This window comes from Amphiura filiformis, chromosome 17, assembly GCF_039555335.1.
Source record: "Amphiura filiformis chromosome 17, Afil_fr2py, whole genome shotgun sequence".
NCBI classification, from domain to species: domain Eukaryota; kingdom Metazoa; phylum Echinodermata; class Ophiuroidea; order Amphilepidida; family Amphiuridae; genus Amphiura; species Amphiura filiformis.
The window spans coordinates 48,612,971-48,638,931 of record NC_092644.1 but is presented as its reverse complement, the minus strand read 5'-3'; the positions used below and the strand labels follow the sequence as shown (position 1 = coordinate 48,638,931).

Sequence of the window (25,961 nt, the reverse complement as noted above, 5' to 3'; positions counted from 1 at the left end):
GGAATTGCCCACATTACTGGTTTAGCAAATAACATTGATAAAAAGAGTGTCGAACTCCTCTGATTAATAGTGCAGATATAGCAAGTCACATGACTTCAGGACATTAAGAGAGTCATGTGATTTTGCCACTCCACAATTGACCTGGTAAATTCCATAATTCATTGCGGTTAGACCTCAGATGTTGACATTTAATGTCATGCCGACTTGCATTGCTCAGTAACGATGATCGCTAAATGATGTGTACATCGGCGTGACGTCATATGATGACATCTCGATTAATTTCTGATTATGCGCCAAGTATGTGTTGGTAATATGATGAATACTTTGCATTTTTGTTTGTAACAACAGGTGCAACTAATTACCAGTTAGCCTTTAGCTAATGATGATTAGCATTAATAGTTCCAAGATACGATTTTTTATTTACATTAAACTAATAGCATCACAGTGTTGGTTAGAAGCCAACACCATCTAACAGTACAAGTTCAAATATCTTACATATTATTGTACACTCAGAAAGTACAAGGTACAAAAACTCATCCTCCCCAATGTGAAGCAAACTTCTCAACTAGGGATGTTGAATGAATGTTACTAAAACCACTACAAGATTCCTATTGCTGGTACCATCAAAGGTACACTGCTGCCCATCTACTTCATTAGTAGAGTACCAGTGTAGGTACTCTGGAGTACACACATCCGAATAACATGTCAATACATACACTGGTGCTGGATTGGTATTCTACTGGTACTAGAGTACCACAAAGTAGCTGGGCAGCAATAGGAATCTGGTAGTGAAACTATGCCCCTCCCACATGAGACCATTTCATAGTGTTAAGATCCTGCTTACCTGTCTTCATGGCTTCCAGTGCGGACATCTTTGATACCAGCAAACCCACATGGTACACGAGCATGCTCCTGTAGATTATTCATGATCTTCTGGCCAACTTCTAAATAGTAGGGATCATTGGTAGCCTATAGGAAACAAAAAGGTTTGGATATATAATTATGAATAAATCACTGTTCTGTTGACATCATGTTAGGAGAAAGCTATTCTCACTAGGAAATACATTATGCTCTTCTGTCAGTACAAACAAGGTCCACACCACTAATTTGTGCTGTGAAAAGCTTACTGCAACAGTTTATTATGCCTGTAATGCCAACTTTGCAAACAAAATGTGACAAATTGGTATAATATCAGGCATTTAACGTTTAATTTGATTAACTTTGGACTGAACTGATCAGATTGTGTCACATATTTAAAACAAATGATAACTAGACTTTAAGGCTGGAAACAGGACCCTTATTTTATGTGTAATGCCTATGGGAGTGATTTAGACAATAATAAAATACATTTATGTGCGAGATTGGAACAATAATGCATGTTGTGGTGAATTGTGAATTATTAATGACCTGCATTTGCTTCAGCATGTTCACAAATAATCAAATAAGATTGGATCAAATGTGTCGTGAGTATTCATGAGGTTATGAAATTGACCATTTTTACCCAAATATGATGTCACAGATGGGTTTGTCAAGTGTTTGCCATTCTAAATATGTACACTTTTACACACTTTAGACCAACAATTTAACAGTCATGAGGCCCACACATTTTCATAATTCCAGGGTTAAGACCAACCAATCATAAACTAGTCATTTATGTGTCACTTACTTGATATAGGAGATATGTGCTTTCTATTAGTTCTGGCCTTAGTGGATGCTGTGCCCAGTATACCTCAAGATCAGCTGTAAAGGCCTGAAACAAGAAACAATGAACTTAACATATTGGAAAAAGAAATGCTAAATATGCCTGATATGTGTGAACATTAGGTTAATTAATATTGAATTCAGGACACACCCTTCTTCTTCTTTCGTATGCTGCTAACGAGGGAGATTCAGATCTCAAGTTTCGTGTGGAAACATCAACTTCAGTGAGTCCCTTGGCTCCATTTGGGGGTCGATGAAGACACACCCTTATGTTAGAGTTAAAAATGGGTACTCAGCCTCTACTTACGTTGTAGGCCTAAGATGTTTCAAAAAAGCCTCATGCCCCATGGTTTACCACCTACACTGTTCTATGGTCCATTGAACTACAAGCTTTTGTTTTTAATATCCATATTGCTGAAGCAATTTCACTTAAAACTTAGAATCACATTGTTTTAGTGATATGCCTCAAATGCCATATGAAATAATGGGACCACCTGCTTTTAAGGCTAACAGTAGGGTTAAAGTAACACTAGGGTTAAAGTTAGGAAATGCTACTTGAAGGAGGCATGATGGCACAGCGGTCTAACACTTCCAACTCATAAGTGTGAGGTACCTTGAGGCAATAGGTTCGAGTCCCTGAGGTGTCAACGTGTTGAACTTAGGCAAGGCTCTTCACCCTATTGCCTCTCCCCACCCACAAATGGATACCGGTTTATTCAATACTGGGACGGTAACAGACTCACTGTGGAGGTGTAGCCACCCTCCAGAACTGAATAGTGAACATGTGAATACTGTTTACTTACCTCAGGAAGAAATTTGTGTTTTTGCAAGACCTGATACAATAACTCATGAGTTTGTATGGCAGGACGGATGTCTCCTATCAGTACCTATAATGGGAGAGAAATAAACAGAGATGAGCATATATACAAAGTTATTATACCCAAAGAGAACTGACTCAAAATTGTCCCATGTGTAATGCTATGGTAAATCTGCCATTTTGGTTTGTTGCTCATGGAGGGAACATATGCACCTCCCACGTTTTTCGGCAAGAGCCCTTAATATAAAATAATTGAAGCTTAAGTGTCACAAAGGTTTGCGAAATCAGTACTCATTTTTGGCATAACGTATTAGTACACAAATAACAATGCACTTTGAATACCAGTTTGCCAACGCTGGTCTCCGCTAGAAGTTATTTGTTTATCTAATCCTGTTCACATTGTTTTAAATCTATCCTTGCTTCTTAAGTTGCAATTTCCCATTTCCATGTTATTTATTTATCTAACCCTGTTCCCATTATTTTAGCTTCCTTCCTCCCGTACCCTTGTGATTTTTATCGTCTTCGTAATCCCATCCCCTAACATAAACTATAACCCTGTACCTGTAACCCATCCATTTATCTTTTTTATCCTCCTTTCCTTCCATATATTGCGTCCACTGGCTCATAAGTGCATAGAATATGTTGTTTACCTGCGTGATGGCATACTGCGTGTATTGCTGCATTACGCATGTGGCGTTAGATACATCCAATTCTAAGTTGGTTAGAGTGCTGGCTAGATACACAAGGTCCTAGGGTCAAATCCTGCTCAAGATTAAGGATGAAATTTGTTTCTTCCGTAGCTCAAGGAAAATAATTACTTATGATCAGTCAAAGCCGCGGCATTATTGTTAGTCTTACTTTAACAATGCCATTTGCCTTTAGCTCATGTCATTGGTTGTCTTACCTGCACACCAGGCCAGAATGCCTGCAATGAATCCATGAAGGATCTTGTTCTTGTCTGTGGTTTATGCATCTGGACATCTAGTAACCATGGGCCATCACTTACATAGCGCATTACAGCTTCATAATGCTATAAATTGGAAAAAACAATGAAAATGTATTCAGGTGAGAAGAAATTCTATATACAATTACATTCTCTAACGTAACTGAACATACTTGCAGAATTTCCAACCGTATAGGCACATTTTGGGAGAGGAAAAGAATTCTCGCTTAAGACAAGCCCAAGGCTCAAACTCTCCTATATCGTATTTTCCCAACCAACAGCGCAACGCCTTAACCACCCGGCTACCTCTCCCTCACCCCTATTTGCGGTCTGGTCACAAGCTCAAATTGTGGAATCACAAGACTACTCTGGAATATGGTAAGATATGTGACCCAATTGGTCCAACTTCCAAGAAATAGGCTTGTCTTCCAGAAAAAGTAATAAAAACATGTGCTAGACATAAAAACACTGGAAAATTTACACTTGACTCTCAAAAAAGAAAGAATGATATAAGATTACTCATAGATTTTAGTAATCGGGTTCTTTACCAAAAATATGACAAAAAATGACCAAATATTTTTTAATTACAGTAGTTGTGTTTTCTACTTACAGTATTAAATCTATCCAGATAGTCATCTTCTCCCAGTAAGATGTAGCCTTTAATTAGATATTCATAGTATGAGTCTATTCCAGCTCCTACACCACTATCTGTAAAGAAGAAAATCACAAATTATACCATGACATATTGTTTATTGATATGATATTGCTATAGGAATTAGTATCATATTGCTTATTGATTTGTTTTCATTTGTTTCTTAGCTTTTACAGTCAATACTAGGTCAGTTATCACATCAAAATATCATTTCTTGGTAAAAATAATCTAGAACTAGATATTGGGATACCAAATTTGGGCAATTATTTGCTTAGGTACACGGTAATGACACTGTTTACCAAGCAACCATTAGGCTGGGGGACATGAAACAAAAAAAACATGTATGTTATGTTTACCTACACAATGTACAATGTGTCATCCATTGAAAGTGATAATTTTTCTGAGTGATAACCATAATTATATCCCATCAAAACAACCTAAGATCATATTCATATTGGGCTATTCTATTTAAAATTCACACACCCCTGAGGATGTCAGTGCCATCACAATTCCAGTTGCACCTCATGGTCAATCCAGCTGGATTTATGTCAAATTCTAGCTGAAAAGTGTTTGAAGGTATCAAATCAAGTTGCACAATTTGGCTTAAAATTAGACAATTTTGTTTCGATTTCCAAAATCTTCCATTTCTTTTTCCAGTTTTTATGGATAAAATTGGTTGGATTTGGAATAATTTAAACTGCTGAATTTTGTTAGAATTAAAATCTGCCACAGTAGGAGTGTGGTTTCAAATGGAACAGCCCACTGGGCTTATGGTTCAGCATAATCCTTTCAATTTTGATCATAATTATCTTTGGATTGTTATCATTGTAATGAGTAAGTTTACCTCTTCTAACCCAGTCTCCAGTGTGGATGTTGATGGTTGTACCGACTAGATTACTAACTCGTTGTCGTCTTTCCCATAATTCCTGCATTACACGTTTGGCTTTGATCTGCACAAAGTAACAAATATGAAGGAAAAGAATATATCATTAGTTAAAGATTATTTCATACCCTCTTAGATAGCGAGAACCAATCAGAGCAAATGTTAGAAAATGTCAGGAGTGCATCCTGCATTGATTTTGTATAATGCAGAGGCGCACACTCTGTGTACGTGTACTATGCTTATTTCTATATTTTCTTGCAGATTGATGCATTTATATTTGCATATTTGTTCGCATTTTCCAACAAAAATCATTTTTGTATAAAATAATGCACTTGTACTGATATGTTGATGATTCTATTGCATTCCCCTGCTGGGCCTGTGCATTAGATGCATCAACATCTCAATTATCAACATCTCAATAGGTGTGCATTTCACTGCAAACAAGTGATACACAAACCAGGGATACCAGTGGCCTCCTGAAGTTGGGGAGGAAAAAAATATTTCACAAAATACTAAATGCGAAGCGTAGCGAGCGGAGCTCTCGTCCTTCACGGCGTGGGGTCCAGGGGCCCGTTTAAGGGCCCCTGGCGGGGTCGAAGCCAGATGGTTTCTGCACATTTAGCACCACAGGAAAGGCCATTTCAGAGGGTAAAAAGAGCATTTCAAAGCTCCTGGCTTAAGCTTGTTCTACACTTTTAATAAAAAGTGCTTCCTTCTTCCAGAAAACATGCTTTAAAGTTTTGAGTTTCCTATACTTTTATGCACAAGAGACACTCTTAAAAACTGTTTTTTGGCTTTATTACATGACCAATATGGCTGATGTTGATATATGTGAAGCAGAAAAATAAAACAATAATTAACAATTTGTGCTTGGCATCCACTGCCTCCCCACCCCACCCCACACCACCCACCCCCACCTTTTGGTTAAAATTTCAGGACGACAAACATTTTAGCAGATTAGCACCCCAAAAGAGACCATTTTTAATAAAAAAAACCTGTTTTAGACTTTTTTTGAAAAATGCTTCCTTCATCCTAAAAAAGTGGTTTTAAATGTTCTGTTTCCTATACTTTTGTACATGGGAGACATTCTTCAAAGTGTTTTTTTGGCCTAATAACATGGCCTACATGATTGAAATTGATATATGTAATGCGCAATAGAAAAACAATGATTCATCAAATTTTTTCCCCCCCTTCGGGTATGTGGGAGGGGGCCCACATGGGGGGAGGGTACTTATGATTGTGCATGAAGAATACATTGTACCCGGACATTGTATGATAAGAGTAATTTGTAAAATTCGGTATGTTAAACATACAGAGACAGAGTGATGTCACTACAAATTGGGACTAAAATAGTAGGCCTAAAAAGGAAATACATAGGCCTATACACACTCAACCACCCCCACCCAACCTCCCCCCACCCCCATGTTCACAACGACGGCTACACAAAGCCAAAGGATACAGCTAAAAGGTTCATATCAAACCTTTGACCGAAGTTCATTTCCATTTAGACTTAAACATGACTTGATATTAGAGTATACATAGGCCTATACGGCATCAGCATCATCAGTCCAGCATCATCTCAAACGTCATCGTTCATTAATACACATTACATACTTCTTACTTGGGTAATATTTGTTGAGGAAAAAGAGATGAGTTTTTGAACGCAAAAGCCGACACACTCAGTATAATATGCTGGTCCGATAATGGACTAAAATTCATCAATTTTGGGCATGAAAAGGTGTTCTCAATAATATAAAAATTTGACCACATGCATGTTAAATGAGTACCATTATCTAGTTGAGTCATCCAGTCAGGGTTCTAAGGAATTTTCATTTTAAAATTGGAGATTTCCTCAGATTTTTTCCTTCCAACGGGAGATTTTTTTGCGACCGGCCGACCGGAATTTTAAACGTGCGGTCCGGATTTCTGGAAATATCCGGAAAACTGGCATCCCTGACAAACCTATAATTATTTCATTGAAGCACTTCATCAGGAATTTAATTCAGTCAACATTTTGCTTATTGAAATTAAAAAAAACAACTCATTGACTGAGAGCAGGCATTGTCATCTGATGTCAACAAGCATACCACTACCGAATCAGCTGGCCTTCAAGAAAGACAACCAAATATGGATTGCCAAAACATGGCTAGACAAACCGGATTTGTATTTAAATCTTGATTTGATAATATAATTATGACATTATCTCTATTCCTGGCTACCTGTTTAGGATCCATGTTTGAACACAGAGTTACAAACAAACAACTGCAAAGTTCAATGTCATTGTGTACATTAAATAAAATTGAATAGAAAACATACATGTATGATACTACCAATCACTGAATTCAAATATTATAACAATATTATCATTAAGGTCGGATCGTCGGCTATCGTGTCATGCACCGAATCCCCTCAAAATTTCCTTAATTGTGCCCTATCCTGTAATAAATATCTTCCCAAAATTACAGATCGGGGCATCATTTCAATCGTTCTGAATCCGCACAAAACGAAATGTCAATTTTCACTAACTTAGCCGTCTCATTGATATTGCGCAATCACAAAAGTATTGTGCAATAATAACATTGCGTAGCTAGCGTAGTTTCATTGAACATTTTTGTCTAATTTTTCTGGGAAATTTTTTAGAATGCTATGAGTTATACAGTAAGAATATATGAAATAACATTTAGCGAGCGACAAAATTCAACACACTCATGCACAGCGACTCCCTGGCCTCTCGAAATTGTCACCGGGAAGTCAGCTGTGAGCATTTCCTATACTCACACACATACACCCCGCACACCGAATATACGGAGCCATTTGATTCCCAAGTTTCACTAGTTTACGTGCACAATTAACTTACCAGTCAATTTGGTAAATATCCAGTACCTCAAAGTCATAAATAAAGTGGAGATATGCATGTTTCTAAAACTGAACCATTATTATTGGGTTTATATGCCGGGTAAATTTCATGATTTCGCCATGGACCTGTTCCATTAAACGCTGTACAAACTACAACTAAAGGAGCCCATGCAGCGCCGGGCATCGCCTAAATATTTTTTTCCAATTGCGATAACACGCATCTCGCGAACTCACAAAAAAAAGAAGACGGCAGCGAGCAAAATTACGACAATATTTAATAACACTCCCTGTTTAGTGGAAAAAGTTTTATTTACCTTTGAAGGATTTATCTGAATAGTGTTTTCCCACCCAGTGAAAGTATTAGTGTTTGGTCAGAGACTTTTGAAGCAGCAAAGATTAATTGTTATAAATAGATCTTTCTTTATGAAAGAAATTTGCAACTTGCTACATAATATTTGGACACTTACACACGCAAAAGTGTTTTCTGTAAAAAATGCATAAAATAGGGGATTTTCAGAATTATTGTCACAAAAATTGGCTTAATGTAGACATTTTTTTTAAATTGAAAGTTAAACATAACAAGAGTACCTAAATTCTCTCGCCAGCTTTTGTTACTTTTCAGCTTCTTTAAGCAGAAATAAATTTTTAATGACATCAATATTTTCACAGACTAGAAACACATGCTATTACGTAATTAGTGGACTTAGCTGGCGAGAGATTTTAGATAATATTTATTTACAATTTTTTCAATAGTAAAAGTTGGAATCAGAGTTGAAGTTTTTGCTAGCAATAATTATTAGTCGTAAAATTAAGGTTGAACTAATTAATTGATATTCATTAATTAATGCAAATTAGCAACTCAAATATTTTGTGGTTTCAAGCATTGGGGTGTGTAGTTTACTCATAAAAATCAAGGTGTGTGCACTAGGAGGTGGAATATTTTTTATTATTTTTTCCTTGCCGACGTGTGGGAACCGAGTTTCCTACCTTAAAGGGACACATTTAAGCCACAAGTTATAAGCTTAAGACTAGCATTAGGGTTAGCCCTAACCTTAATCAGGGGTGAAAGTCCACTTTTGACAGAAAGCCAGTATGAAATGACCAGAATGGCCCTAAAATGGGCTGAAAATAAAAGAATTTACGTAAAGTCTGGGGGAAAAGCCAAAAAGGCTGAGTTCAGGCAAAAGCCTGAAAACTTGCATCCCTGCTTACAGAGCCACAAAATGCCATAACCTGAGTCCCTCCCCTGGGATAGGGTGGCAGAGTGCAAAAGGGCCATTTTACCCAAATCATTGTGAGAGGGTTGGGGTAAGGGAATGCCAACAAGTGTGAGAATCAATTACATTTTTTCATTTATTCGAGTGTATATTGCATTAAGTCTCCATCCTATTCTATAAAAACATGCATCAGATTTGGCAGCTTTGTTTTTACTGACTAAATAGCTACATGCTGTTATGCTATTACGAGTGAGTGACTACCCAGAATATCATGCAATAGTTTGCTGCAATAACAGGGTTATTTATAGAACTCAGTACTATTGCATGAGTGTCTGGTGTCTGGGTAGTTTCCCTTCATTGGATTGTAACAAGCTCCATACATGTACATACATGTTCTTGCTAAACTGATCACAAGTTGCAATCTAAAGAACTTGAACTTACTAAACACCTCATATCCTGCATTTTTGGTCAGATATCAACCTGCTACTGCACAGGGAGCCAACAGCTTGAATTTCTACATGAATATTATTACAGTACATGTAAGTTTTCTTACAAGTTATAATATGTGAATGTCTGAACCAGGGTGTGTGTGGGGGGATATGCATTTGTGATTGCTACATTAGGATACACACATCGCAAACGTGGACACACCTGCATGTCCACGGTTGCTGGATATAACAAGGACAATGCAAATAATGTAAAAATGCATTTAAAGGTGGTCCAAGTTTAAGGGGTTCAGGTAGTTCATGGTTGGATAGGAAGTTGTCAGGTATGTGTGGGTAGGTCCATGGTGTGTTGATTGAAATCGGGTGTGTGTCTCCTCGGTTAGATAGAATTAAATCATATGCAGAATGACATCTTCGTTCGCAGGAATTTAAAGAGACAGATGGGTGTGGGACGGGGTGTACAAGTGCATGCATGTTTGATTGCATGACTGTATATGCTAAATGACAACATTGAAGTATTACTAAAGTGACTGACAAGATCGGCTTTCAAACTATGCCACTTAGATAATCCAAACCATTTACTACATTAGAATGCTACTGAATTTGATCGCTTACTGCAGGGAGCGCTTTCACAGGACCAAGTGCGTCTTCAGCCAGATATGTGGCTCCAATGTTTTATGGCTCGAAAACCTTGATAGGTGATCAAAATGAGTAGTGTTCAAGTTATATTTTCTTCTAATTTAGTTTATACCACTACGTATGAATATTGAATTTTATATTCACTACATGTCTCATTGTTATTTCAGAAAATATGGCTGGGCATGCAAGTTATAAGAGAAATTGCTATTCCTCCGAATCTGAAGAATATTCTGATGAAGAAATATATGTTCCTGTAAATAAACGAGTTCGTTCAACCCCGAATGTCCCAAACGAAAGCACACTTCTGGAGGATATTTCACAGCAACTAACATGTTCTATCTGTTTGCACCAATACACAAACCCTAAAATTGTAACCCCATGTTGCCACACCTTTTGTAATGACTGCCTGGAAGAAACCATTGCAACCAATGCGAGCTCAAATGATGGAGGCAAGGAATATACATTCAATTGTCCACAATGTAGAGGTACTGTTACATTTGATGATCCTTTTCCATGTTACCAGCTGTCAGTGAAAAGGATCGCTCAAGAAGTTGTGATCAAGTTGTACAAACCCAACTTCGAAGTCCAGGGCCTGATTGATATTATTAACAAGAAAACTGAAAGCAGCTGTTCAAAACACACAGGTGAATCACTAACTTTCTTCTGTAAAACATGTGAGCAATGCATCTGTCAGCTTTGCCACATAGACAAACATATGATTCAAAAGCATGATGTCACATCAGTCAAACATGAAGCACATGCAATTCGCACTGCTTTTGATAAGGACATGATACCAATTGAAAATCGGATGAAAGATTTCAAGTCGTCTCTACAAGATAGTCTCAAAGACGCATCACGAATGACAAGCGATGCTGATGAACTGATAAACATACTAGATACAGCGAGGACAAAGATTTGTCAATTCAAAAAAAACATTCGGCAACAAGAAAGCAAGTGCAAAGAATCCATAGCAAAGGCTGACAGTTACCAAAAAGACTGTGCCATGTTGAAACAAATCACAGAAGGCAAAGATGTCCAACTTTTGCAAAAGAGAAAAGAAGCTCATCGGCTGAGAACAAAATTGAAATATAACACTACAAATACACCACAATTGCCAAGAAACCAACTTCCTGAAGTTTATCAAGATGCATCAAGAGCACTAAATGAGTTTGGTACCAATCATAATTGGGGCCAAAGTCATCGAACTCCATCAAGGTTAGTTCAAATTGATTATTAAACTATAAATATCACTTTTTTTGCCCAAATATATCAGGTTGTTTACTTTTTGCTATTTAAAAAAACTATGTTGTTGAATTTATGTTTACCTGTTGTACAAGCGACCCCTGGCTGATGTACTTCGGGCTATCCCAGGTGGCATCCGGATTGTTTGGGCTGGCTGTTTTATTTTTCTATATGCATCGATCATTGTACTTGGCCATAACCCCAGGTGTAGCATAATTTTTACCTCTGTTGAATCTGGAAAATCACTTCATTTTTTATGCATAATTTCAGGGTTTTTTTCAGGTTAACTGTTTTTGATGATGGCTTCTTCAACGGCAAATTTAAGTAAACTAAAAGGCCCACATTTTGGACAAAGGATCAGGAAAAAGTGCTTCTTTATACTTATGGCATTGGCATAGGTTTCTTTTTGACATTGGGTGGGAAAATGTTTCTTGAAGTATTGTGAATCCAGCACCTTTAAGTTTAAGTGGAAGTGCCATATTGTAGCTAAACTGGTGAAATATGGTGCAAAATTCACACAAAGCACAAACAAATTGGCACTTTTCAGACTAAAAGTGGCCAAATATTCTAGTTTAATTTGGACAGAAAGCCACATACAGGTGTCAATATGGGGGTGGGGATGACTGTATGGATCATCCCCCTATCAAAATAATTAGGGGATTTATCCCCCATCCACCCAGGATCCACACCTATGATAAATAAACAAATTGTGTTTCCTGAATGCAAATTTTGAATTGAATTCGACTGATTCAGTGTAAAAACCTACCAAACAAATAAATTTATGCTAATCTGCGGTCGTCATTCCAAACACAACTTTAAGTTGATGACGACTTTTGCCCAATGTCAAGGGGGTATACGTGTACATCAATTAATCCTTTTTTTTTTTTTTCAGAATGTCTACATTGACTAGACCAAGAAAGTGGACTAGAGCTGGAATAACAGCGAGTGCTGTAGAAGAGTGTTTCCAGTTAACTGGCTTGAGCGATTATTTTGATATTGATTAATCAACAAAATGGATTATTGAAAAACATTGCAATCAAATTATCAACAATTTGATTAAATCAAAAATAATCAATTGTGTTTCTTAGCAAATAGAATTTTAAGCAATGTTTCCAACTGATAGAAGATTTTTTTTAAATATTTGCATCTTTAAATATGATTCTAATTTACCAAAAACTATAACAGCTTACAACCAGACCACAAATTAAATAACTGTTAAACACATCTCTCTCCAATTAAAATTAAAATTTCTAGCTTGATTCTATGCAATAAATGATGATCACAATTACAGTCATAAATAGTAATGATGCACACAATTACAGTCATGCAATATTTGATACATCGAAAATAAATCAGTTAACTGAACTTAATATTGTTCAGCGCCGATTATCAGTTTCACATCCGAGGGATTCAATATTGCGAATGGCGAGTGTTCAGTCATGCATGCTGTAGTTGTGTTATATCAGCTCATATATGATGGCCAAGGATCAAAGAAATCAAATTATAATGGACATTGGACAATAATTATGTAATAACTTGCCTGTAACCATAATGTGACTATAAGCACTCTTCGGTCAAGCTCAAAACTTCTCCTTAATATGCCGCTCAGTCGTGAGGTTTCGATGGCTTACTATGGTGAAAGGGCTTTCTCTGTCGCTGCGTCAACTTTGTGGGACAAGCTGCCTGCACGAATCCAGAAAGCGGGCAGTCTTGCCATCTTCAAGAGACTTTTAAAGATTCATTTGCTTGACAATCCGTTGTAAATATTTTTGTTACTTTAGTGTATAGTTTTTCTGGTTTTTAATTGGTAGTTTTTAAGATGTACTCTTTAGGATGTAGTTATAAGTTTTTTATCTTTTGTAAAGTGCCTTGAGGCCTTTTTGGTGTTGGGCATTGTTGTTGTTGTTGTAAAAACGCAGTATCCAATGACAGACCAGTGTTGCCAAAACTTTTCAGTGTCAAGGCGCGGCGCATTGACTCGCCAGGCCGCGGTAAAGGATTCTCAAGTAGCCCAATTTTTAAGCTTCCAAAAAGCGCCTAATAAAGGATATTTAGGCGGATTTACCCGAATTTAGAACGCAAAACACCCAATTGGGCGGAAAGGCACTTGACTTTGAAACTTCCGGTACTTACTGGGAAGTTACTGACCGATCAATAAATGGTCACAAAACCCATTGTAATTTCAATTTGGAGCTTCAAAGACTCAAAACCTTTATAAATCGGCTAAATTGAAAGGAAAATACATCAAATTAGTGCCGCGACCTGAGACTGTCAAAAGTACCCCAATTTTAGACAAGTAGCGGCATGCTTTTTTGAGTAGCGGCAAGTGATCGCCAAGTAGCCCAATTGTGCGCCTAAGGCGCGGCGTTGGCATCACTGTGACAGACTGGGCAATGTTTAATCATGGAGATAAAAATAGAAGGAGAGTCCACAAGACCTTCCCCTATTGTACTATCATGGTACATTGTATATTTTTGTATAATCAATTAGCGATGAGTAGATTTTATTGATTAAGCTATGCTGGTTAGGCTAATGAAAGTTGATTCCCAGTTTCCTGTTATCCGACTCCGGTCAGAAAGAAATGCCGATCAAATATTTCATTATTTCACATTTTCACAAGAAAAAAAGGATAGTTTTAATGTCATCTTTCATGTCCGAGACATATTTTAAGCACTTTTACGCCGACCCTGGCTGATTGATAAACCCGAATGCTGGTTTAAACTATGTGGTAAAATGACGATATCGTACGGCGCATTTACTGGAGACTAGCAATTCCCTACATCTAATTTTTTCCTACTACTGAAAATGGATAGACCCAACACGAAGAGAGGTAGCCAAGTTCGCAGGAACCAGCGTATGAAAAAATATGAAAGCATTTCTACTGTGCATTGTGTAGCACGCTATATATGAACAACATCAAAATAAATAAAATAAATAAAGTTTAAAGTCAAATTATTCTGTTTTTCTTACAAATATAATGTAATTTAATAAAATAAACTTATAATAAAATGGTTCATTTGTCAATTTCTTGCATAATTGTTTTATTATTTACACGTGCACCCTGTGATGATTTGACCAGCTACCGCCATGTGAATGTTCAAATTGTCAAATTTAGTTTAATACCTTGTCTGCTTTCAGTGTTGTCACTAAGGCAAAAAAAAAAGTGTTTGTTTGCCCAGACATGGGGTAGAAAGGAGTGGGTCGGTAGGTCGATTTCTTTTTCTTTTTTTTTTTTTTAGATCTATACACTTGTTGCAGCAAGTGGGGTAAGAGAAAATATACGACAATCAGCCTTACATTTTGTACTTATGTCAAACTTTTTATACTAGGTTAAATGTATGTGTATTACTTGTTAGGAGAGAAATTAGACAAAAATAATGCATGCGCGCGGATGTTGATGCGTAGCGCAAGTGCATTATTTTGTCTAATTTCTCAAGCAACAAGTAATATGTGTTCATTAAGGTGGCTGTGTACTCTCAGACTCAGATAGGCATGTAGTAAAAGTGCAATAACTTTGTAATTATTCGCGCAAGATATATAAAAGTATACATTTTTATGAAGGCAAGACATCAATAAATCTTAATATAAATACAGATTTGGGGTAAAAACAACAATTATGAAGAAAATCACAAAAAAGTGAGTTTTTGGCAATATTTGTTAGGTACATCATAACAAAACTAGATGGACCGCGGTTCTCGGATGTCGCGGTTTTCGACGCAAAGCGTCGACCGTGATGCCTCCACCAAAGGGAGTGATGTGGCACGTACTCACAAGTTGATACAATGCTGGGTGACCCCGGATGACCCCAAAATGACCTTCCAAATATTTGGCTCTAAATGTTGACTGTACCCACCAAGTTTCATGTACGTATGACAATTTTTACTAATTTGACCTCAGATGACCCCTGGGTGACCCCAAAATGACCTCCCAAAAATTTGGCTCTAAATGTGACTGTACTCACCAAGTTTCATGCCCATATGATAGTTCAAACTAATTTGACCTCAGATGACCCCTGGTGACCCCAAAATGACCTTCCAATAAGTTTTATGCCCATCCAACAGTTTTTACTAATTTGACCTCAGATGACCCCTGGGTGACCCCAAGATGATGTCCCAAAAATTTGGCTCTAAATGTTGACTGTACTCATTAAGTTTCATGCCCATATGATAGTTTTAACTAATTTGACCTTAAATGACCCCTGGTGACCCCAAAATGACCTCCAAAAAATTTGGCTCTAAATGTTGACTGTACCCACCAAGTTTCATGCCCATATGATAGTTTTACTAATTTGACCTCAGATGACCCCTGATGACCCCAAAATGACCTTCCAAAAATTTGGCTCTAAATGTTGACAGTACCCACCAAGTTTCATGCCCATCCAACAGTTTTTACTAATATGACCTCAGATGACCCTGGATGACCTTGGATGACCCCGAAATGACCTTCCAAAAATTTGGCTCTATATATTGACTGTACCCACCAAATTTCATGCCCATACGACAGTTTTTACTAATTTGACCTCAGATGACCCCAAATGACCCCATAATGACCTTCAAAAAATTAGGCTCTAAATGTTGACTGTACCTACCAAGTTGCATGGCCATATGACAGTTTTTGCTAATTTGACCTCAAATGACCCCTGCATGACCTCAGGTGACCTTGACCCACTAACCAATACAAACTTGTTCTGCCTGGGGTCAAGATGCACCCACCCACCAAGTTTGAGGAACATGCGACCCTTAGTCTCCGAGAAAAGAGGTAAATAAGGAAAATGAGCCCCCTGACCTCAAATGACCTTTTACCTCAGTATATGACCTTGAACCTCGCCCAAAAAAAAGTAGCCAGAGTTTTTGACCATGACCCACCTATCCTGAAAATCTGAAGTCAATCCGCCCATCCATGCCCGAGATATGGCATCCGGACGGAAGGACGGAAAGACGGAAGCTGCGGAAGCACGGATGGACGGACATTGTAAAAACAGTATGCCTCATGGTGGAGGCATAAAAACACTCTTTCCAAAATATTTTATTTTGTTTTTAGCTCAATCTTGAGGCTCCATTCCAAAAACGATTTTTTAATTTTTTTGATATTGGCCTTATTTTTTTAGATATTGACCATATAATGCATCATATTGTACTTTTAAAATTCACAAATGCCTATTTGCACAAAATGATGCCTAAAATCATAAATAGACCAAAATATAAAAAAATGAGAAAACCGTTTCTTGAGTCGATCATGCTTTTTACGATGATCATATTTGCTTACCTATAGATGTTGTATTTATTGAGTTATCGTGTACCTAAATCGTCATTTTACCGAGAAAATGAACATTGAAATAATGGCCGTTGAAGTTTAAAGTGATCACATTATGCACTTTCATCGAATCTTGCAGGAGAATGCGGCAGTTTTCGTTTTTCTACCTTATATAACGTGAACATCGGGTAAATCCACAGCCCCTTGAGAAGTTTGAGCGAAATCCATTCATAACTTGATATTTAAATCGGGGAAAGAACTTGAAAAAACACACATTTTATCAGCTAAACGGAGCCATTTGACCGCTAGGTTTTGTGAAATCAGTGCTTCCGTGGTGCTTCCATAAGATGCGCCAGCGCATGTAGATAAGCGTTGCGTGCGTAGCGTATTTGTGCGTTAACGAATTTCGCGATCGCAACACGATGCGCTGGTTATGCGCAGCGTGTACCCTGCTGGTACAACAAAGATTTTCTTTCCTTTTCAATTTCAAATACGAGTGGAATAGTGAAATAAAATCCTTAAAATATTGCAAATCTGGATTTTCATTCCTTGTATTTATAAAAAACATAACAAAGTACAAACTTATCAAAAAAACTCAATTTTGCGAAAGAAACCATGTCTAGAGTACACAGCCGCGTTAATACACATACACAAGAAGAACAAAAATGTGTTTTTTGCTGTTTTTTATTGAACTATCAGCACTAAAAATGTTGGAAAATAGGACCAAATATAAATGCATCAACCCGTCCGAAAAATAAATAAATCCTATGCTATGTGATATCGTTCGAAAGCACTGCACGTAGTACGCGGTTTGCATATTATACACAATCAATGCACTCCGCATACTTTTCTAACCTCTTTTCTCTATATTGATGTTGATTGATAGTAAAATATTGTTGGCATGGTTGGGGAGGGCTAAATGGGAAAAATGAAAGCTGTGATTGCCAGGAATATTAACTTTCAAGTGTCATTTGGCATTTTGATGGGGAAAAAATGCCATTTTCTTTATTTTTATATCATTGTAAAAAAATTTAAAAAAAGTGTATGATGTTTTTTTGAATTTTTGGGTCAGTCGTGTCTGGGCAAACAAACACTTTTTTTTTTTGGCCTAATTTTGTTTATTTGTTCATGTGTTTGTCCTTGTCGAAATATACATGAATATAGCATCATGTTCAAAATCCTCTTATACATCTACAAGTCACTGAATGATCTGTCACCAATCTACCTGTCTGATTGTTTGACGATCTATATCCCAACCAGAGAGGGTTTACGCTCGGCGTTAGACGCAACTCGTCTAGTTGTCCCCAGGAGCAACAGATTAGTTGGTGATAGGTCTTTCAGTGTACAGGGACCCAAACTATGGAACAACATCCCATTAAACATCAGAGTTTCCCCCACTGTAGATAGTTTCAAGAGTAACCTAAAAACTCACTTGTACTGATTGTTGCTGTTTTTTAAGCCTCTTTCTGGTATTATATATGTTTTTTGTATATATTTTGTATCTTTGTAAAGTGCTTTGATCAGGTTGGAAAAGCGCTATATTAAGTGCTGTTATTATTATAGCCGTGTTCAGACATAAGGTATTTAACTCGAGTAAAGGGGTATTTACCTCGAGTAAAGTGCCCAGTCAGGGTAAGCTCGTGATAAATGTCGAGTTTGTACCCGCCTGGACAGTAGTCGGGCAGCTTATCCCGACCTTAACCGACTGATTTACCTCTGAAAAAAGTCAGAGGTAAATCCTTAACCCGACCGGAGCAGTCGAGGTTGATGCCTGTGTGGATCGCACTAGAGGTAACAGTCGAGGTAAACATCTGCAGATTTGACCTAATTAAACATCGGCGTTCAGTCAGTTCTTGCTCTAAACTACTTTACATGAATCAAGGCATGCGTTTTTTTCTTCGCGGAAGAGTGTAGGCCTAATGACCCTGGAAATACATGTTAGGGCCTATACAAAACTTTTTAATACTAGCAGTTAAATGTCGGGTTATATAAAGATCATGAATATGTTTTTAAAACATTATATTTGGGCAAACATTGTGGTAAAATATTTTGTCAACAGTTAAATCAAATTCTTTTAGAATGTTTTGCATCACGTTTTCCATTTTCCGTTGCGAATTTTACTCTAATGAAATTGGTTTACAATCTGACTGCATATTTACTTTTAGAACCTGCGCGCTACTTCCGGAAATTATCCCTGGGTACAAAATGGTTGTGGTAAATTCACGTCAGCAGGTCGTGTTAAAAGATCGGGGTAAGCTATGTATGGACAATCAGTCGAGTTAGTGAAAATATTTGTGGTATTTTATCACGGGTTGTAAAAAATTTAACTCGAGTAATAATTCGGGTCTGAACGTGCCTATATGTTGGTTTCTGTGAAGGTGGAGGAGGAGAAGGTCAGACTGTCATGGACTATTGTTACCACTGACACTGACCAGTCATTCAATGTGTTATTTGCTGGACTGTCAATGAATTGTGATGCAGATCTCTCCATCGTGAGGTGTAGTGTAGGAAGACCAAGTTGGTAAAATTTTTTGAGTGAAGCGTGGTCATTACTATACTTTATTATTTTATTTGGACCTCAAAACATAGCATTCCGTAATTAACTTTGCACCGATAAATAAAAGTTAACAAGAGCACCAATGGTACTGTGGCTCTACGCTTCTTTGGTGGGAAAGCGATTGTTCTTGAAGTCGAATGCGCAACAGGTTGGTAGCTGACCCCTAGGTGACACCAGATGACCCCGAAATGACCTTCCAAAAATTTGACCCCAAATGTTGACTGTACCCACCAAGTTTCATGCCCATACAAGTTTTTGCTCATTTGACCTCAGATGACCCCTGCATGACCTCAGTTGACCTTGACCCACTAACCAATACAAACTTAATTGTTCTGCCTGGGGTCAAGATGCACCCACCAAGTTTGAGGAACATGCTACCCCACAAAATTTGGCTCCAAATGTTGACTGTACCCAGTCTCATGTCCATACGACAGTTTTTAGTAATTTGACCTCAGATAACCCCTGGTTGACCCCGGATAACCTGAAATGACCTTCCAAAAATTTAACTCCAAATGTTGACTGTACCCACCAAGTTTCATGCCCATACGACAGTTTGTAGTAATTTGACCTCAGATGACCCCTTGGTGACCTCGAATGACCCCGAAATGAGCATCCGAAAATTTAAATCTAAATGTTGACTGTACCTACCAAGTTTCATGCCCTTATGACAGTTTTTAGTAATTTGACCTCAGATAACCCCTGGATGACCTTGAATTGACCTTCCATAAATTTGACTCTAAATGTTGACTGTACCCAACAAGTTTCATGGCAATACGACAGTTTTTAGCAATTTGACCTTCAGATGACCCATGGGTGACCTTGAATGACCCTGAAATGACCTGAAAATTTGACTCTAAATGTTGACTGTACCCACCAAGTTTCATGCCCATATACAAGTTTTTAGTGATTTGACCTCAGATGACCCTTTGGTGACCTCGGATGACCCCTGACATTACCTTCTGAAACTTTGCCTCTTAATGTTGACTGTACCCACTAAGTTTCATGCCCATACGACAGTTTTTAGTAATTTGACCTCAGATGACCCCTGGATGACCTTGGTTGACCCCGAAATGACTTTCCAAAAATTTGACTCTAAATGTTGACTGTACCCACCAAGTTTCATGCCCATACGACAGTTTTTAGTAATTTGACCTCAGATGACCCCGGGTGACCTTGACCTACGAAACAATACACACTTGTTTTGTCTGGGGTCAAGATGCACCCACCCACCAAGTTTGAAGAATGTGTGACCCCCAGTCTCTGAGAAAATGGGCTTTCGCCTGTAATGCACAAATTATGCAGATTAAGTATTTCATAACCATACTTTGTGCTCAAAATCGAATCAGGTCGAGACCCTCTAGTCATGCTACCCATATCAAGTTACATCATCATAGCGCTAAGGGTTCTTATGGATCCCCATATACAGCCCCACAAGGCGGATTTCTTCAGGTTTCCAACCATATTTGTAGAAGTGTTCCGCATAAATTATGCAAATTTAATTAACAACTAAATGCGCATAATCTTTGCCAAAAAACTAACCAGGTGATCAGCAGGTGTGTATCGCCCCAGGGTAGCGCTAGAACTAAACACTCCAGTGTACGCAGGGACCCCCGAACTTGCAGAAAATTAAAAAGTAGGGGGTCCGGAGTAGAGTTTGGCGAGTCCGATTTGCACAAATGCAGCATAAATATGCCTGCAATAGCGCTAGATTGAAAAAAACTGGGGATCTGCAGGGACCCCTGAACTTGCAGAAAATTTAAAAATAGGTGGTCCGAACTCTATTTTGGTGGGTCCGGGACCCCAAAAAGCAACCTAGCGCTATACCCTGATCGTTCCTGCCACCAGGTTTCGCTTACCATGCTATCAATTTATGCTGATTTTCGCATTCACCGAAAACATAAGGTTACGGAGCAAACTTGGATATGCTTCCTCCCACCAAGTAACGTCCCCGCAGGTCTTACGATTCCCCAGATACAGCTCCGGACGGACACACGCCCCCTCCCCCACACACACGGACAGACAGAAATAGTGATTAGGGCCTACTAAGGCCCATCCTGAACGAGGTATCGGTTCATGAGACCAGATATAAACATAGTTCAGACGAGACAAAAATCAAACCCTCACTCTTTTGCAGTGTTTGTATCCAAAGCTTATGCTTACATTTACAACATTACTTTAATCAAATTCGGAAGACTGAACAGTCACTTCCGGGTCCATTTTATCACTATCTGCACCACTGATCCATTTCAGAATCCGAATTGATGCAGAATTTATCCTCATCTAACAAATACTCATGATTTTCTTCTTCATCTGAAACATTTGCGACATTATTTGCACAACTGAATCACTGCAATTTAATCTTTCCAAAAACTATGACTTTCGCCATTATTGTTTATTGTGAACACATGTGCGAATGGTAGAGGGCTGACATCCTGAATTAATTGCATTACGTCATGCTCATCACTCTCTAGTCTCTACACAACCGCTGTGGTTCCGGTCCCTTCACTTCTAGTGTGGAGCGAGCGGACCAAAGCGGCTGGTGTAGAGACTAAAAATTATATTCATTCCTGATTCATTCATAAAATTCACGGCGCGTCGATTCTACTATGGGTGACGTCTGTACGAATTGAAGACAGCAGCAAATTAATTTCCGACATTTTCTTTCGAGATTTATGAAGAAAATATGAATGTTTTTCAACAGATCATCAAATTACTTTATTATATATATTTTTTCAATTGGTAGCGTTACCCACACGCTTTATATATTGCTCCCACGCTTTTTAGAAACCCACCATTTATTCCACAAAATTTTAACCCCCACCCTTTTTACAGATTTTCAGCATTCCCAACCCCACGCTGGTAGAAAGCAGCGCACAAACAATGCCAGCTGTGACCTTCGCTGGCGAGACGTTGTTATCAGGGTTGTCAAACCCGAGATTTGGTAACCCAATTGGGCGACTATTGAAGATTTTAACCGGGACAATTTCCTGCCCCATAGAATACAAAGGGTTAAGAAAAAATTTTCGATTATTTGATTCGGGCTGAATGTTTTTTGGCAACCCTGGTTATTTAGTGTTAATTTAACTAAATTACAACGCCACTGGTCTCTAAATATTTTGAAGTGTTGTCCCATGGTGACGAAACTCCCGAGAACTCAATAAACAATCTGGACAAAGGAATCATCCAATCACGTTTCTAGCCATGTGAGATCACCGCAAAAATTCATGATAAAAGGTCACTTTCCCAAAGAAAAATAGTGCAATCCGTCAATTCCCGCCATGATCTCGCAACTTAAATTACTCAGACCAAAATAATCTCTAGCGCATACAGGGAACCAAGCAAAAGATAGAAATGACTTGTTTCTCGTGACAACTTTTGACTTTTCTCACTTCAAAATAAGTACTTTCCCCACCCCAAATTCACCTCTAAAGGAGTGCAATCGATTGAAAAATAACTCAGCAAAGCTTAGAACCCAATTTGATATCTAAATATCACACACAAAAATATATATATAAAAAAGCAGCGCCGGAAGTTGCCGAAAAATGAGGTAAAATATGGCTACCATCGAGTTGGACTCCTTAGGCCCATTAGCTCCGCTAAGAGCCAAAAATAATGAATAATGAAACAGTCACCTACCCAGTCATGAAAAACTATGTAACAGGAAAATGGGAATCAACTTTCATTAGCCTTATGAACCACCATTATCGCGACTTCAAATCCGGTGCCTAAAAGCAGGTGGGCACAAAACAACCTTGCATCAAAGGTTTGAATATGTTTTGTGTCTTGCGGGCCCTCCTCCCACAAAAAAGAGGAATTGAGAGAAGAAAAGAGAAAGAGGAAAAGAGGTAAAAAAAAGGAGAAAAAGAGAAGGGTGAAAAGGAGAACAGAAAAAGTTAAATTGCACGTAATTGAGTATAGCTCCATGCCTAAAAAACCGCACAGTCAGGTCGATAGGAAATAGGCCCTATAATATAGGCCTGCAATTATTTTAGGCATTGCTTGAAGACTGGTCCTCATACCAAAAGCTTGTGAAAATTACTGCGGGCCTGCCGATATGCAGCTATTACATTTATGTCACCAAAGTCACTAGATGACAATAATGACTTCATGGACGGGCCGTCATTTCACAAATTTTCGTTTTTTTTCAAACTAAAATTTTATACACTAATAGTGACAAAATGGTCCACCAAATCGCTTCAATTAGGTCTTCTTTTTGCAAAAGTTTCTTACTTCTGAGGGGGCACATCCCCCTCACACACCCTTGTGCGACGAGATGCTCACTTCCCACACAAAACTAAACCGACAGGCAGACAAAAAACAACCAAGACTCCCTGCTAACTTCAGGTCATGTGCTCAATGAAGGTTGAAAATTCAGTCCAATGAATGACAAAAGAAGTCCCTACTAAAAAAAAAAGAAAAACAATATTTGTGCATTGAAGCCAAAACAACTTGAACTTTGTTCATTCACAACACACCAGAAGTACATTATTGTACATTATTATTGATTATTCCTTGGTTACCGGTTCACACTTTGCGTACCTGTTGCTAAGTGATGAAAATGTACTGACGTCAGCGCATTTCCATACAGATACTGGAAGCACTATCGTCACGACTATACCAACTGAATTTCTACAATTTCACAGTAAGTATAAATGACAATTTGCTTTATGTTTTTATTCATGTGTGTGGGGGTGAGAAGGTGTGTGTTTGCAAACACCTCCAAATGAGGACATAATGATTTTTTTCATCGCAACTGTGGACACACATCAAACTGAGGACATCCACAGTTCCCTGTTAGGTGCAAGAGGTAACAAATAGTGTACAAATGCTACTTAGAGCCAACATCCTTTGGGGTTATAGGACATGTTACAGTTAGACAGTTAGATAGTATGATTTCATGTGTGTAATGTGTGATAGTATGATTTCAAGTATATTTCCACAACATGGCAATTGACTTCAGGAATGTGTGTCCACACTTGAATAGTACATTGCTGTGGGTGTGCACATACATGGCTCAAAATATGCTAAGGTGTCATATTATAGCCATATATTTTGACATCTTTTTTTAAAAATAATAATTATAGAAATGGAATATTTGCTAGTTTAGTGGCAAGTTTAGGTAGTAAAGACATAGCATACACAATTTAAGTAAAATCCTTTCACTCTAAATAATAAAAAAAATAAAAAATAGCTGTAAAAATGCCTATTTTTACACTTTTACTTGTAACATGCCAAGAGACGCCTTTTTTCAACAGCTTTTAATTTTTTTATGGATCCTTATAGAAATTCATGTGACCTGTTTCCCAAAATGGTGCAGTAAACCAATCAAAAAAACAGAAAGAGGCATTATGAATTATAAGTTAACAGATCAAAAAAGGATTTAAAAGTTTGCCTTTATGTATGTTACTATTGTCTGTCAAACTTTTGATGATTTTGAAGTCCCTCAGTTTTTTATAAACAAAGACTTGAAGCATAAACTAAAGGGTAAATCTATTGTAAATAACCTCATTTCTCCATATTAATTATAATCAATGAATTTGTAAGTGGCTGCCATCTTTTTTGAACATATAACAATTTTAAAATTTTTCTTGAAATGTCTGTCAAATAGTAACATACGCAAGACGGTGCTGTAATTCCTGCTAAACTAGGGTGATACAGCTAATTATGCTACATGACATGCATTTAGCTCCACCTAGCTTTGTGGCACTATCACTTTGTGAGGAGAAGCTTTTTTGATGACACAATCCATTGTTAAGTGTTGTCTGTCAAACATTTGTACGCAAGTTTGTACGCAAGATTTGTATGTGTCTGTCAAAAGTAACATACGCAATACGTTTAAAAAAATTATAAATCACTTGATGTTCACATTATGATGTGATTTATAAACTGCATGTGATCTTTATTCAATTTCCCATCTTGAACTACTGTTTTTGCCAAATTATTATTCTGTATGTTACATTTGACAGACATCTTATGTATGTTATGGCTTGACAGACACACATATTTTATTTATAACAATTTATCCTCCTTATTGTAATATTTGGACACATTTTTCCACAATCAGTTGCTGTAGGTCCTACACCTAAATAACCACAAAATACCTTATGTAATACTTTATAAATTTTTATTTGATTGCAGAAAATCATCAAAATTGTGTCTGCCAAATATAACGTACGCAAGGGCTAGAAAATTAAATTTGTGAAGTAAATGGTCTATAACTTATCTTTCTTTTAGTGTATTATGAACGATATATGTGCATACTATAATTTAAACCTGGTTGGAGACCAAAAGAAAAGAGCTGGAAAAATAATTGTGTGTTACACTTTTATGACACCTTAGCTTATTTTGAGCCACATATAAATACACCCCCCACTCACACACACCTCCCTCGAAGGTACCAAGGGTCTATAATAATTAATAGTCAGTGAGAGTGTATACATCATTTACATGCATTTTGCCTTTTCGGTCATTGAATCACAAAACACAGGGGAAAATATATAGTGCCAGAGAAGGCCTGTCACCTCTGCACTGAACAAGTGCTAGCATATATTGGCATGCATCATGTGCTTGTCAATTAGATCCCCTTTTCTTCTGTACTTTTTTATGGTCAATGACCCCCATTTTCTTGCAGCCCTCACTGGATGACCTCTTTTTTCCCACATACATCCCCACCGATTGATTGACCCATAGTGTCATACTCCGTAGGCACAGGTACGCCACTTTCATATTGAAGTGCCCCCCCGGTCTCTATGTCA

General features: G+C 37.7%; 2 protein-coding genes across 3 annotated transcripts in view; one reads left to right on the top strand and one right to left on the bottom strand.

Annotated features, from left to right (window-relative positions):
* The window catches only part of LOC140137901 (ER degradation-enhancing alpha-mannosidase-like protein 3), an 86,108-nt gene that overhangs the window by 21,880 nt on the left and 38,267 nt on the right, over positions 1 to 25,961 (bottom strand). For both annotated transcript variants that reach the window (XM_072159706.1, XM_072159707.1), the window contains exons 7-12: positions 4,958 to 5,063; positions 4,072 to 4,169; positions 3,423 to 3,548; positions 2,505 to 2,588; positions 1,667 to 1,750; positions 845 to 969 (exon numbers count right to left, since the gene is read on the bottom strand). In XM_072159706.1, the coding sequence (XP_072015807.1) occupies positions 845 to 969; positions 1,667 to 1,750; positions 2,505 to 2,588; positions 3,423 to 3,548; positions 4,072 to 4,169; positions 4,958 to 5,063 (623 nt within the window). The remainder of the gene's footprint in view (positions 1 to 844; positions 970 to 1,666; positions 1,751 to 2,504; positions 2,589 to 3,422; positions 3,549 to 4,071; positions 4,170 to 4,957; positions 5,064 to 25,961) is intronic.
* Positions 9,406 to 12,710, top strand: LOC140137899 (uncharacterized). Its single transcript, XM_072159705.1, has 3 exons — positions 9,406 to 9,608; positions 10,322 to 11,369; positions 12,289 to 12,710. The coding sequence occupies exons 2-3, from the start codon at positions 10,327 to 10,329 to the stop codon at positions 12,398 to 12,400; spliced, it is 1,155 nt and encodes a 384-aa protein (XP_072015806.1). The 5' UTR covers positions 9,406 to 9,608; positions 10,322 to 10,326; the 3' UTR covers positions 12,401 to 12,710.

Coding starts and splice junctions, on each gene's coding strand:
- LOC140137899 (XM_072159705.1), top strand. CDS start 10,327: ATGGCTGGGCATGCAAGTTATAAGAGAAATTGCTATTCCTCCGAATCT. Junction 11,370..12,288: donor AGTCATCGAACTCCATCAAG/GTTAGTTCAAAT, acceptor TTTTTTTTTCAG/AATGTCTACATTGACTAGAC.